The 12,109-nt window shown below is 56.6% G+C and overlaps 1 protein-coding gene across 5 annotated transcripts; it reads right to left on the bottom strand.

The window, feature by feature from the left end:
• Nucleotides 1-668: 668 nt before the first annotated feature.
• ABHD6 (abhydrolase domain containing 6, acylglycerol lipase) lies at nt 669-11,826 on the bottom strand. Of its 5 annotated transcripts, XM_035337835.1 has the most exons (10): nt 11,705-11,826; nt 9,316-9,391; nt 7,601-7,744; nt 5,364-5,520; nt 4,866-4,979; nt 4,456-4,588; nt 3,567-3,724; nt 2,876-2,930; nt 2,426-2,526; nt 669-1,968 (listed from the first exon to the last, which is right to left on the bottom strand). In XM_035337835.1, the coding sequence occupies exons 3-10, from the start codon at nt 7,717-7,719 to the stop codon at nt 1,792-1,794; spliced, it is 1,014 nt and encodes a 337-aa protein (XP_035193726.1). In that variant the 5' UTR covers nt 7,720-7,744; nt 9,316-9,391; nt 11,705-11,826; the 3' UTR covers nt 669-1,791. The 5 variants fall into 5 exon arrangements, with proteins under 5 accessions (XP_035193726.1, XP_035193725.1, XP_035193727.1 ...); XM_035337834.1 differs by lacking the exon at nt 11,705-11,826 and having other exon boundaries at nt 9,316-9,521; XM_035337836.1 differs by lacking the exons at nt 9,316-9,391; nt 11,705-11,826 and adding an exon at nt 8,356-9,297.
• Nucleotides 11,827-12,109: the final 283 nt, after the last annotated feature.

Here is a 12,109-nt window from a genome sequence, read left to right as displayed (position 1 = left end):
GACCCCCGGTAAGCACCAGAAGCCCCCCTGCCCCTTCCCAAGCCCCATTCTGGGGACGCAGCCCTACCTTGGGGTGAGGAATCCAGTGCTAAGGGGCAGCTGAAAACGCTGGAGCAGCCCTAGACATTGGGCAGTGCTGGGCTTTGCTGGCTCCCAGCAGGAAACGAGGGGCAAGCCCCACAGTGCCCCATCACCAGGTGTTTCTGATGTTTCCTGATGCTCATCAGTGGGCTCAGCCGCTGCCAGTCCCCTCCCCTACAGGCCAAGGGTTTCTATCTCCCAGGGACCCGCTGCCTTCAACCCTTCCCTGCAGCTGCTCCTGCAGAGACATCCAGCCACAGCCAGGAGCTGCTCTGAGCACACTTTTGACATGTTTTAAGGTGAATCTCTGCACTTAAAACCTAAATCTCCTGACCTTGAGGTTTTACTGTGTTTCTTGGTGTTTAGGGCTATCTCCTCTTAATAAATAATAAAAAAGGTGAAATTCCTGTCCTGTTTGAAGAGGTGAGCGTGGAGCCTTCCCCGCTCCATCTCTCCTGATACTACCAAGCATCCTCACGGCAAAACCTGGAACTTGCAGAAACGTGGAGAGAAAAGAAGGAAACAAGCAAGGCCCCGGAGCTGCCATCCCACACGAGCCCAAAGGAAAAAGAAATCACCACATGAAGCGCTCTTTAAATTACTAGATTTTAATAGCCATATAAATCCCCTGAATACAGCAATCTGTGGCATATGAGAAACCATAGAGATCCAACAATTTTTCTGCCTTTTACCACACAAAACTATCAATGTTTTTTTATTTTTAAATCAACTCCTGTAGTAGAAACAATAACCAAGCAATTAACATCAAATTTCTAATTTTCTAAAAGAACAAACGTTTCTTCTCTCAAAAAGAGCAGAGAAACCACCGGGGAGTTTCAAATATATGTACAGGTTGTAGTACCTCGGACCGACGGCAAGAAAATGGCTCGGAAATACAAGTGCCGGGAGCCTCGCGGGCGCGCTGGAGCCACCGGTTAGTGCGACCACGCTTCCCCCTCTTCCACGCGTTTCCAGCACCGTCACCACTCACAGAATTCACGGAATTCATTAAGGAGTTTGTTATTTACATCGGAGCGTTCAGCAGCACGACGGGATAGAAAAGAGCCGAGACACGCGCTCGCCCCTGCGCTGGCCGCACGCGGAGGCTGCCCGGGGGCTGTTAAGGCATCACACATGCACAGGAGCTGCTCGGGGATTGGAGAAAATCCACTCGCCAGAAGTGTAAACAGGTTTGCACACACAGCCGTCCGCCTTCCACGCGTTTTTCTCGTGTGTTCTGCGTGACCGACAAGGTAAGGAGCTACACGGAGGGCGCTGCGCTGGAGCACGGGTTCTCGCAGCACGGCGGCATGCAACGCGGGGTCTGGGTGCGGGGGGCACAGCGAGTCTTGGCCCAGGGCGCTGCCCCCTTCCTGCACTTGTATACCTCAGGTAAAGGTCATTAACAGCTGTCTGCAGCTAACTGGGATAACATGGGCTGCGTAGGGAGCTTCAGCGCACTGCATGGCTAGCGTTTTGTCATCTCAGCTCACTTTTACCTAGGAGTAGAAAAGGTGCGGATCCTGTTCCTGCATCTACGAAGGTTGCTCGGAGGTCCTAGATCAGTGCGTCAGTAGTGCTATAGGTTCGTGTATCAGTGGCTCTGCCTGCCTCAGGGACTTTGGCACGTTAACCACGGTTTGTACAAGATCCCTGAGAACTCATCGACGCTTCGGTAGCTTACGACTCCCAGGCACGGCGTCAGCCCCGTCACGCCTGCTTCTTGCTGTTGCCCGTGCTGTGCAGCAGCGCCAGGAACTCCAGCATGAGGTTCGCCGTCTTCCGTGGCCGCTCCACCACCACCGAGTGGCCGCAGTTCTCCAGGATGGACACGTGGCAGTCTGGGATGGCGCTCGCTAGGAGGCTGGCGCCAGAAACATCCAGGACCTGGGCATCAGGGAAAAAACAGTCACTGCCACAGAGCTGGGCTTTACTGGCTGCAGTAGAAACCCTGCTGGAGATGCCTTTGCAACCTCAGGCGAAGTGCTGAGCAGGATGTGGTCCTTGTGATGCCTCTGGGGGCTGGGGCCATGCTCTACCCCCCTCTCCAGGGCTCAGCACTGGCTGCCAGCCCATGCCTTCACATGCCAGTGTCTTGCCCCCTTCCCCACCCTCCAAATCTCTTCACTCCTCCCCTGTAACTGCACAGACACCCAAGGAGATGGAGCCCCACACTTCTCCCTTGCCGCCCACCCACAGAACAGCACCTCTCTCCCCAGTTGCCAAGACAACTCTGCTGGCATGTTATTCCTCTTCCCAGCCCGCACCAGCCTCGGCAGCGCTGATGTGGGCAGGGATGCAGATGCGGTCCCCAAGAGCCCAAAATCAAGAGGCATCTACGTACCTGGTCCTGCTTTCCCCAGATGACCTGCGTCGGCGCTTTGATCTTGCCCATGTTCTCCTGGAGGGAGTGCCTGGACTTCTCATCCACGATTTCTAAAAACACTAGGGTGGGCAGGGGGAGAGTCAGTCCTATGCAGGAGGCACGCTTTGCGGGCAGCCCCTGTGACACCAGTGGGAATCAGCCCGTGGGCAGAGGCGATGAGGCGAGCCCTGAAGGGCTGTCCTTGCACAGGTATGACAGGGTCATCCTCCTCCAACCCCACCTCCCCACAGACACTGGTAGGAGTTGGACCAGCTGGGAGGACGAGGGCAAAGCAGCAGCCCCATCACCCGTGCATCCCCAAATCCACTCTCTCCCTTGCTCCCTTGGGCCCTCAGCACAGAAACATGGGGCCAAGGCACCAGGGATGTGGGGACAGCTCTGGGGGCGTGGGTGCCACCTCGCACTTACGTTTCCGATAAAAATCGTTGTGTGGGATGCGGACGTCAACCAGGCCCTGGAGGATCTGCAGGGAGAGCACAGAGACCTGCCGGTGGGGCCGGGCACAGGGCAGGCGGCCAGGAGCATCGCTCAGCCCCAGCACACCCGGCTGCCACAGGGCACTAAGGGAACACGCCTTTCAGCAACAAATATTTTGGTCTTTTATGATGCAAAATAGCATTTCTCCTCCGATGGCTGGCAGGCTGTCTGTCTCAGCCATGACTCTGCTTTTCTTCCTCCTTTTATTCTTTTGCCAAAAAATTGGTTTTGGCATTATCTTACTGTTTTTTTTCTTATTCTCCAATCTACTCATCCCAGATTTCCTAAGGAAAACCAGCTAAATAGCGAGCCCCTTGCCAAGTTCCTCTCACCTCACAATGTGATGATTAACATTCCCATTGCTTCTGCTAGAAAAGCAACAAACCGCCCCCCTCCAGGCCAGACAATAGCCTTCTTCTTTATTTATTTAGCGCTTCCTGCCAGCCATATTTATTGAAAAACACTTGTACATCCCAGCCCACTGCCCAAGCTCCTGCGTGCCTCACGTGGGGATATTTCAGCTGGTGCTGCCGGACGACAGGGGGAGAAGCGAGCTGCTGGAGGGCAGAGCTGGGCAGAAGCAACCCCACTCCCACCCCAGAATCCCTTTCTTGCTTCTCACCTGCTGTGGCACCTTGAAGCGAACGTAGGAGCAGAGCTTCAGCATGTCGGCCATCTCCTCGGGTGTCGAGGGAATTAAAGGGATCCTGTCGATGCGCTCGGACTCCTGCAGCTCCCGGAGCTGCTTGATGAATTTGCTGTCAGTGGTACTCGGCAGACCTGGGCCGAAGGAGAAGGGGTGCACATGCTGAAACCCACATGAAGCCACCGTGTGCCCAGTGGGCTGGTGCTACACGAGGTGCCTGCAGGCAGGCACCCGGGGAAAACTGCAGCACGTAGCATCATGCATACAGCAGGTGGAAATACCAGCACCCAGCCTACCAGGGCCAAGGACAGGACATGAAATTGCAGGGGCACCCCACCCGTGGGTGCCTCTGCCAGGGCTGTTCCCAAGGGGCTGGAAATCTGGCAGCAGTGTGGACCCCGCACAGGGGTCACGCATCCAGTAACGCAGGAGGTGTCAGCCCAAGCCCCTGCAGAGGAGTGGGGCTCGTGGGGACAAGGTGATGTTTTGCTTTGCTGATTTCTCATCTTGGAGCTGATCTGGCGCAGGAAGGAGCTGCTGGAGCAACACAGCTGCAGCACAGCCCCTGGTGGAAGCCCCCTGCCTGCACCCATTTGCCCCCGGCCCATCTCTAGCCGTGGCACAGCAGGGCCAACTCCAAAGCCCTGGAGAACAGCAATCTGGGCAGGGCTGGGATTTCCTCCTGCGTGCTCTGTGCCCTGGCAGTGTGCCCTGCCAGAGAATTTCAGACTACATGTATGAATTATATCCAACATTTTTGCGCTATTTAACGTGCAAGGTCTCTTTTGCCCTCAGCACTGCTCTGGGCTTTTGCACCAGCTCCCACTCGCTCTCTTCCACGTTTCCCCCTCCTCGCCTTACGCACCTGCAGGGCAGATAAGAGTCAGGCTGCAGATGTCCTCTGGGTACTGCGCGGCATACACTCCGGCAACGTTCCCACCCATGGAGGTGCCGACCAGGTGGAAGGGCCTCTTGTTCAGCTTGATGCACTCCACAAACTGCACGGGGGCAGAAGGAGCGTAGTTAGGGCAGGGGAAGCAAGAGTGTGGGGTCATTAGAGAAATTCACCTCAAAACCTTGAGGCCAGTGGTGCTGGAAGCCCGGGAAGGGCCACGGGAGGGAGCGGGGCCACACAGGGACCAGCATCCCTCACATCCCCAAGTGGCTTCAGGCCAAGCACAGCAGGAGCAGGAGCAAAGCACCGAGAGCCTCACCAGTGCCGGCACACCACAGGATGGGCACAAGGAGTGGTACCAGGCATCAATGGGGCTTTACCTGGTGGATCCTCTTCGCTTGTCCCATAATGGAGTAATCGTCCAAGGCCGAGCGGGTCGTGCCCTCGTGGCCAGGCATGTCAACACACACCAAGTGCAGGTTCTTGGGGAGGAACTGCCGGGACAAAACAGGGGCAGTTACACCAGTGGGGAACTGCTGGGAAATCCATGGAGGGAAGGATGGGGGCTGGTAACCGCGGTGGGAATGTTTTGTTGTTTTTCCTCCCAGCAGCCCTCAGTTACTCTTGCAGCAGAATAAATCAGCTCATATACCAGGGGTGAAATGCTGAGAAACCACAGGCAAGACTTGCTACCACTCTTACCCTGCATGTCAGAGGGATGCAAAGGATCCAACAAACGCTGAGCACGGAGCTGGGGGTACTCCTAGGACCTTACAGAAACCATCCCAGAGCATGCATGCAGCTGTGCAGTCCCCCCACTGCCCCCAAGCCCAGGACCACTGATTCCCTAAGTAGTGACAGGAGAAGCGGGGCCCAACCTTGACTATGGACAGCCACATGTCCTTGTGGGCTGAGAAGCCATGGAGCATCAGGATAGACGGCCGGTAGCCAGGTCTCCCTCTGTAGGAGTAACAAAACTGGTAGTCGTCGTAGTTGGCATATCTGACCTGCATACCCAGCGCTCGACGCCAGTACCTGGAAACAAGGAGAAAATAACTCCAGGAGCAAGGCAAGACCAGGGCACAAGATCTTCCCCTTATGCCTCCTCAATGATCTTTAAAAACGTGCTTACAGCCACCCAAAGATCGGAGGTGGCCATCCCCACTCGGATGATACCGGCCCGACCCCGAGGAAAGCCAGGCCACTTCTCTGAGAGCAGATGCAGACAGCTCCCAGCAGAGCAGGCTTGCAGCCTGGTGAAGGGTGATGCAGTGAAACTATCAGCCAGAGGGGACCTGGGCAGAGATTATCGGTGACACTTTGGACACATGATGTGTACGTGCAGTCCAGGACTGAGGAGCAGGCAGGGTTTCTCTGCATTTCCCCTTATGGCCAAAAGTGACCCTTGTCAGGGCAACTGCTGGGCCACTCCCGGCTGCTAAGATGCTTCCAGATGCTTTTGTACACGGTATCAAAATTCACATGAGACACAAGAGCAAGGTCACCAACACTGTTCTGGGCTGTCCTAGCTCTCTGCCCACTCAAAGCTTATGCATAGTGCAATCCTCTTTTACCATAATCCCTTTTTTGAGGGAGTTAAGGGGACTTAGGCAGCATCGTGGCCGTGTGCCGGTCCTACAAGGAGAAGTGAATTTCTCCCTGAATAAGTGTCTTAAGGGTGCTCGCCTCAGAGGCACTGGTGTAAACTACCGATGGGCAAGATGATAACATTTTTAGCAACTGATCCCGATGGATCAATTCAGCAGAAGACAAAATAATCTGCGCAAAGCCGAACTGATCCCCTGCAAGGTGTTAACAGGCTTAGTGGCAGCAGCTAAACCGATTAACCCCACGGGTAGCAGAGGCCGGTGGCCTTGGGTGCCTCCCAGCCCCCATTAGCGGCGGGGGGGCACGAGCAGCCACCGAGGTCCCTGCATGGCCCCGTGCCACAGCAGCTGAGGATGTGTGCAGCAATGGCAGTGGTAGTGATAGGGAGGGAAGTGAGTGATGGGAGAAGGGAGAGGTGTCCTGGGGATGTGCTGCTGCTTTCTCCTCTCACTTAGCCCCTGAAGGACAACGCTGTGGGCTCTTCTCTCAGGTCTTTTTCTGGCTGTGCTCCTCTGTCCTACAGCCCATCGTTGTCCCCCCTGCCCTCTGCCATCCACTCAGGATGTGGGAAGGAAAAAACCCTTTATCTGACCAAGCCAACAACATCTATCTGCACCTATTCCTGATCCCCGACAAGCTGGCTGATTTAACTCACAGATACCGAGATGTCAGACACGGGAGAAGCACAGATACCTCCCTTTGCCACGCGAAGCTCGGCCCCAGGTCCCACCGACAGCCCTTGGCACCCACCCCGGTTCACGAGGCGCCGTGTTGCCTCGCCACACGGTGTGAGGAGCTGCCTCCCCCTGTGGTGCTTTGACCGAGGGGGCTGGAACCATCTTGCCCCCTGCCAGCTCCCAGCTGCTTTGATCAAAGTGCTGCTGGTGAAGGCTCCGTCAGGAAGACAGCCTTAATGGCCGAGCGGCGGGTGGGACAGCGGCCTCCTCGGGAGGTCACTTTGGTCGGGAACACCTGCGAGCAGGATGGCAGGAGCCACCATCTGCCGCCGGCACGTGACGGCAGCCTGCGCGGGTGGCCGAGCAAGACACGAGGACACCGCTCCACTTCCCACAGCATAGTTTGAGTGCTAGTTTGGCTTTCCTCCGCAACAAACCCCAAAATGAAAGCCAGCAGTGTGCTTATCGCTGATTTCCAGGGACGGACCACGACTGAAGGATGTGGCGCCTGCCTGCTGTTATCGGAAAGGACGGGGTGGGTGCAAGCGGGTAAGGAAAACTATTGCTGTGACCTCTCTGGTGCCTCAGCTTAAAAAAGAAGGGGAGAACAGGGAGAGCCCCCTCCATAACTGCTGGTGTGAGGAGAGGCCTTGCCTTCAGAGCAGATCCCAGACCAGGAGGGAACGGGTGACCTCGGGGAGGCTGGGAGACCCCCAGCCTGCTGGGGCTGAGGGCAGGAACAGCAATTCTTGGCCCAGCCACAGCCCAATCTTTCCTAAAATGCCTAAGCCCCCGTGCTGAAATGCAAGCAGCCGGAGTAACTCACTCACCAGTAGTAGATCCGGATGAGTGCCGAGGGCCACAGGAGGAAGGAGGCCACGAAGGCCAGGATGGGGATGGCCAGGGTGCCGCCGGCTATGACGAACATGTTCAGCACGTCCAGGTCCATGCTGCTCCTCACGGCCCGACCCTACCTGTGTGCATCGAGTGAAGGTCAGTCAGCGCTAAATGACATCTCCGCAGCCAGGAGAAAAGGAAAGTGGCAGTGCAAGAGGCAAAGGAGAGCAAAAAGCAGTGCAGCAAGGTGTCTTTCAGTTTTAAAGCTCAGTATTTCTTCCAGCTCCTGAACGATGTCTACTGCAGTGTTATCCTCTCAGAGAGCCCATCCCAAGGGGGCAATAAGGTGATGGGGTGCAGTTCTTGCAGCATTTGGCAAACTCACCGAATGCAGCCCTGCACCCATGAGATGCTGGGGGCCCCAAAGTGCTGCCCCCATGCTGGCTCCACATTGCTTTAGGTCGCCCAGCTCCTGCCCCCCTCCCCTGTCTGCTCCCAAATCCCCGGCACACAACCACTGACCTAGAATTCGCGGCTTGAGCCCGGCTCCAGACTCATTACCGCTCTGCACAGCCACCAACTAATCAAGGGAGCAGAGCCTATTAGTGCTCTCGGGAAGTGATGGAAGAAACCTGGCAGGGTGCTCTTTGGCCGCCCGCCCTCATCTCAGACAAATTCATCCCCGTCCCTGATACAGCACTGAGATATCCCCGTCCTTCCCCCTGCCCTAGAAGCATTTTGCCCTTGCTGCCATTCCCAGGTCCCATCCCAGCTCCCAGGCGTCCTCAGGACAAAGTCTCCGGCAGGTATCATGCACAAGGACAAGCGTTCACGCAGCTCCATGCTCCGCTCTCCCAACCATGGGCAGCATGGATATATTTTTCTCATTAAGGGATTAAACCGTTTTACACACACACAGCCTTTACTTCCTGCTGCTAACCAAGGTATGCCTTGTCCATTTCCTTGGCGCTAGCTCTTTGGTCACAGTTATAAAACAAAACGTTTCCAGCGCTTCATCTCCTCCCCACCTCTCCTCCTGCCCCCCACGTTTCCCCACGTTTGCAGGCAGGGTATTTCTGCTTCCTTTAACCGTCGTGTTATGCTGCAAAACAGGAACCAAGTCACCACGGTGATATCCTCTCCCACACCGTAACACTGAGTCACATTAAAAACACAAACTGCATATGGCTGAGATATAAAGTTTAGAGAAGCTCTGCAGCAAAATCCAGCTTCTCCCTCCTCCCCAAAGAGAAAAGGGGGTAACTGAATTTTGATGAATACAGTAAATATTTGCATTAGACACCCCCTTAACAAAACCAAACATCAGTTACTTCTTCAAGCCTCAGCAACACATGTTATTTGTTTAATTCACATTTTCTAGGAAGACCTTTGTTCCCTGTGCAGCCTGCCCGCAAGCCCACATTTTGTGCTGCAGGTCCACCTTGTGCCCGGGAGCAGGGCTGCAGCACCCAGACCCACCCGTGAGCGCTTGTTGCCTTTGGCTACGCCACTAAAATAGGGAAGAAATGAGGCACAGAAAACAGATGACAACAACCCACAAGGACAAGAAGTCCACAGCAGGGCTGGTGCAGGGGCCAAGCACAGGCCAGGGGCTGCTGCCCCCAGGGTCACCACCTGGGCTCCTCCACCTCTGAAGCTCTTGGAAAGCAAAACACCAAGGGGAGAGGCGTTGGAAAGCCCGGCTTACTCTGCAGAGATCCCCTCCTGTTCCTCCTCTCGGCACAGGTCCTGCTCGCTGTGGGTTTCAGCAGCTCCCGCAAGCACTGTCAGAGAAGGAAAACAGGGTTAGGAGCTCTCCTGCTTGCCTTCTTTCTGACCCTGCAGGCACAGAAGGCGGCCACTTCAGGGTATTTAAGGAAGCAGCTCCCCTTCCAGCTACATCATCGTTGCCTTCTGACCAACCTTTCCCCTGTTTGTGTAAATATGGTGTTTTGTGCAATACGGCGCTATCAGGGCACCCGTTCCGAGCAGGACCAAAGTGCGAGCCGCCGGCAGAGCCAAATGGAAAAGCTGGGCAGTGCAGGTGTGGGGCACGAGGATGGTAGCGATAAGGCTGAGTGCATGGCAGGGCACGGGATGCTGAACCACGGCCACCCGTTTGGCCCCCGCATCCCACAGCTGCTGGGAAGGGGCTGGGAGATGCCCCAGAGCCAAGGGTCTGGGCAGGCTGGAGGGGTGCCCCAACCCCACCAAGCCCCCGCAGCTAGCAGGGTGCACCACCGATGGATGCTGACGACTGTCCCAGGGCCACTGGCCAAAGGGACAAGTTACTGTGGGCAAGGTTGGAATCCCCATCAATTTTTTTTTCTCTTTCAAGCTTGTTGGGCCACCCCAGGAGGTGGCCACAAAGATCTAACGGTGCAGCTCAGATGGACATACTGATTTTTTTCAAGCCCCATGTAAAACACAGCAGCAGCACACGCCAGTGTGTGGGATTAGAAACCTGCATTTAGCTCAAAAGAAAAAACCAACACCCAAACCCACAAATGTGAAGGCAGCTCGGCTCGTTACCCAGGGAGACCAGGAGGCTTTGCAATAGTACCAGTGCAGCTCACGGAGCAGGTCTCAGCTGCAACAGGCACAGGGAGAACCTCTCCGATGGGACGAGGGCTGGCGGGGGCTGCACTGGGGTGCCAGGGGGGCTTTGGCCTCACAGCGCAGCCTGGTTCAGCAGGCTCTGGCTGGCAAGGGATGCCCTGCACTGTGTGCAAGGCCGGGGAGAATTTTTACCCAGAGAAATCCCCCGTGCACGCTCACTAATCAGACGTGTCAACATTCAAGTGTAAAGGTTATGGGTCTGCGCCGTGCACTCAGGGCTGCTCCCCTGCATGCTGCTCCCCATGCCCACAGCTGTTGGTTTCTGCAGACCAACCGATTTTCAATCTCCAAACATCCAAAAGATATGCAGCACATTTCAGCACACTCTAATTTTTGCTTGAAGAGCAAACATCAAGCAATTTCAAGTTCCCACAGGGGGGCTTGGTGGGCCTCGGCAGCTGAAACAGGGCCGCGGGAGCCCTGACACACCACTACCCGAGTAGGAAAACCCAGCAGCATGCAAATGACCATATCTCTTGGAAACCATCTCCCCCTCGTCAGCCTCAACACCCAGCAAAACACCACTGACCATAATGTGTGACACCCCGAACATTACAGCTCCTCAGAGGTAATGTTTTGCAGCGTGACCTTTTAGACCCCAGTCAGGGTGCAGTTATAATTTCAGATCTGTTGGTATTTGTATGATCTCTGTCCATCAGCCAGCTCTCTGTCTTAATCCAGTCTCCGGAGGACTGGGAGTAGGAAATGTGCCCTTTCACCTTCATTTATTTATAGATGGCAGGAATGAGATCATTATTTCTGCAGCGCTGCTTCATAAAGCGCCCATCTCTGACCCACTTGCATCTGCACGGCGCGGCTCTCCAACCCCGGGCCCCGGTGCTGCACCCAGGGATGAGCCATCGGTGTCACTGCCAGCGGCCTGGGGACAGCCGGAGCCACGCCACCAGCCAGCCGCTGGCTCAGGGATTCATAACGTGGCTGTCCCCACGCCAGACCCCACCGCCCGTCCCCATCCCGCTGCACATGCAGATGGTGCATGTGCACGGGCACGAGGGTGCCCGGACTCAGCCCCCCCCCCGGGGTTGGGGTTGAGGTGCTGGGGACCACCTCCCGGACCCTCCTGCTGGCACACAGCCCCCCCATACATCTCCCCCCACGCACACACCCGAAACCTGCCCCAGCACAATGACGGCATCCTCCCGGCAGCGGTGCCCGAGCAGCATCACCGCACTCCTCCCCTTCGTGTCCTGCTTTCCGATTATGACTATTATTTTATTAATTCGAAAGCAAATTCTTGACGATTTTCAAACAAATCGTTAAAAATTGCCTCTCGCCTTCCAACCGAGGCCTTTCGGCTTCTCCCCCAGTCTCCTCCTCCCTCCCCGCCTCCGTCAACACCAGGGCCGGGAGGCACCGGGAAAGGGGGGTTGGGGGGGGGGGTGCGGCGGACGGCGGACCGGTTCCCCCCGGCCCCAGCATTGCCTCCATCAGCTCCTCGCCCCCCCCCCTCCGCTTACCGTGCCGAGCCGAGCCGTGCTGCAATGGCAGCGCTGGGCGAAACGAGGCGGCTCCGCTGCGCCCTCCCTTCCGCGCCGGTACCGGCGAGGCTCCGCGGGGGCGCAGCGGAGCGCACCGGCGGCGCTGGAGAGGCGGGGGGGGTGCGGGGGGGATGCAACGGGGAGGTGCAAAGGGAGCTGCAGTGGGAGAGGAAGGGGGGTTCAGGTGGGGTGCAAGGGGGTTGGGGGGGAAATGGGGTGAAGTGGGGTGCAAAGGGGGGATGTAATCGGGGTGTAAAGGGGGGCTGCAATTGGGGGGTTGTAATGGGGCTGCAATTGAGCTGTCCGGGGGGGTGCAATAGGGTTGCAGCGGGGGTCTGTGGGGGATACAGCAGGGGTGGAAGGGGAGGATATAATGGAGCTGCA

Source organism: Oxyura jamaicensis, chromosome 12 (genome assembly GCF_011077185.1).
Source record: "Oxyura jamaicensis isolate SHBP4307 breed ruddy duck chromosome 12, BPBGC_Ojam_1.0, whole genome shotgun sequence".
Classification (NCBI taxonomy): Eukaryota; Metazoa; Chordata; class Aves; order Anseriformes; family Anatidae; genus Oxyura; species Oxyura jamaicensis.
This window is presented reverse-complemented; position numbering and strand designations above follow the sequence as displayed.

Bases quoted from the DNA above. Each gene is read 5' to 3' on its own strand.
- ABHD6 (XM_035337835.1), bottom strand. From the start codon at position 7,719: ATGGACCTGGACGTGCTGAACATGTTCGTCATAGCCGGCGGCACCCTG. The intron at 4,589-4,865 runs GTAAAGCCCCAT...GCCCCCGTGCAG, and splicing joins AAGCGAAGAGGATCCACCAG to TTTGTGGAGTGCATCAAGCT. The intron at 3,725-4,455 runs GTGCGTAAGGCG...CCTTCGGCCCAG, and splicing joins GACTCTTATCTGCCCTGCAG to GTCTGCCGAGTACCACTGAC.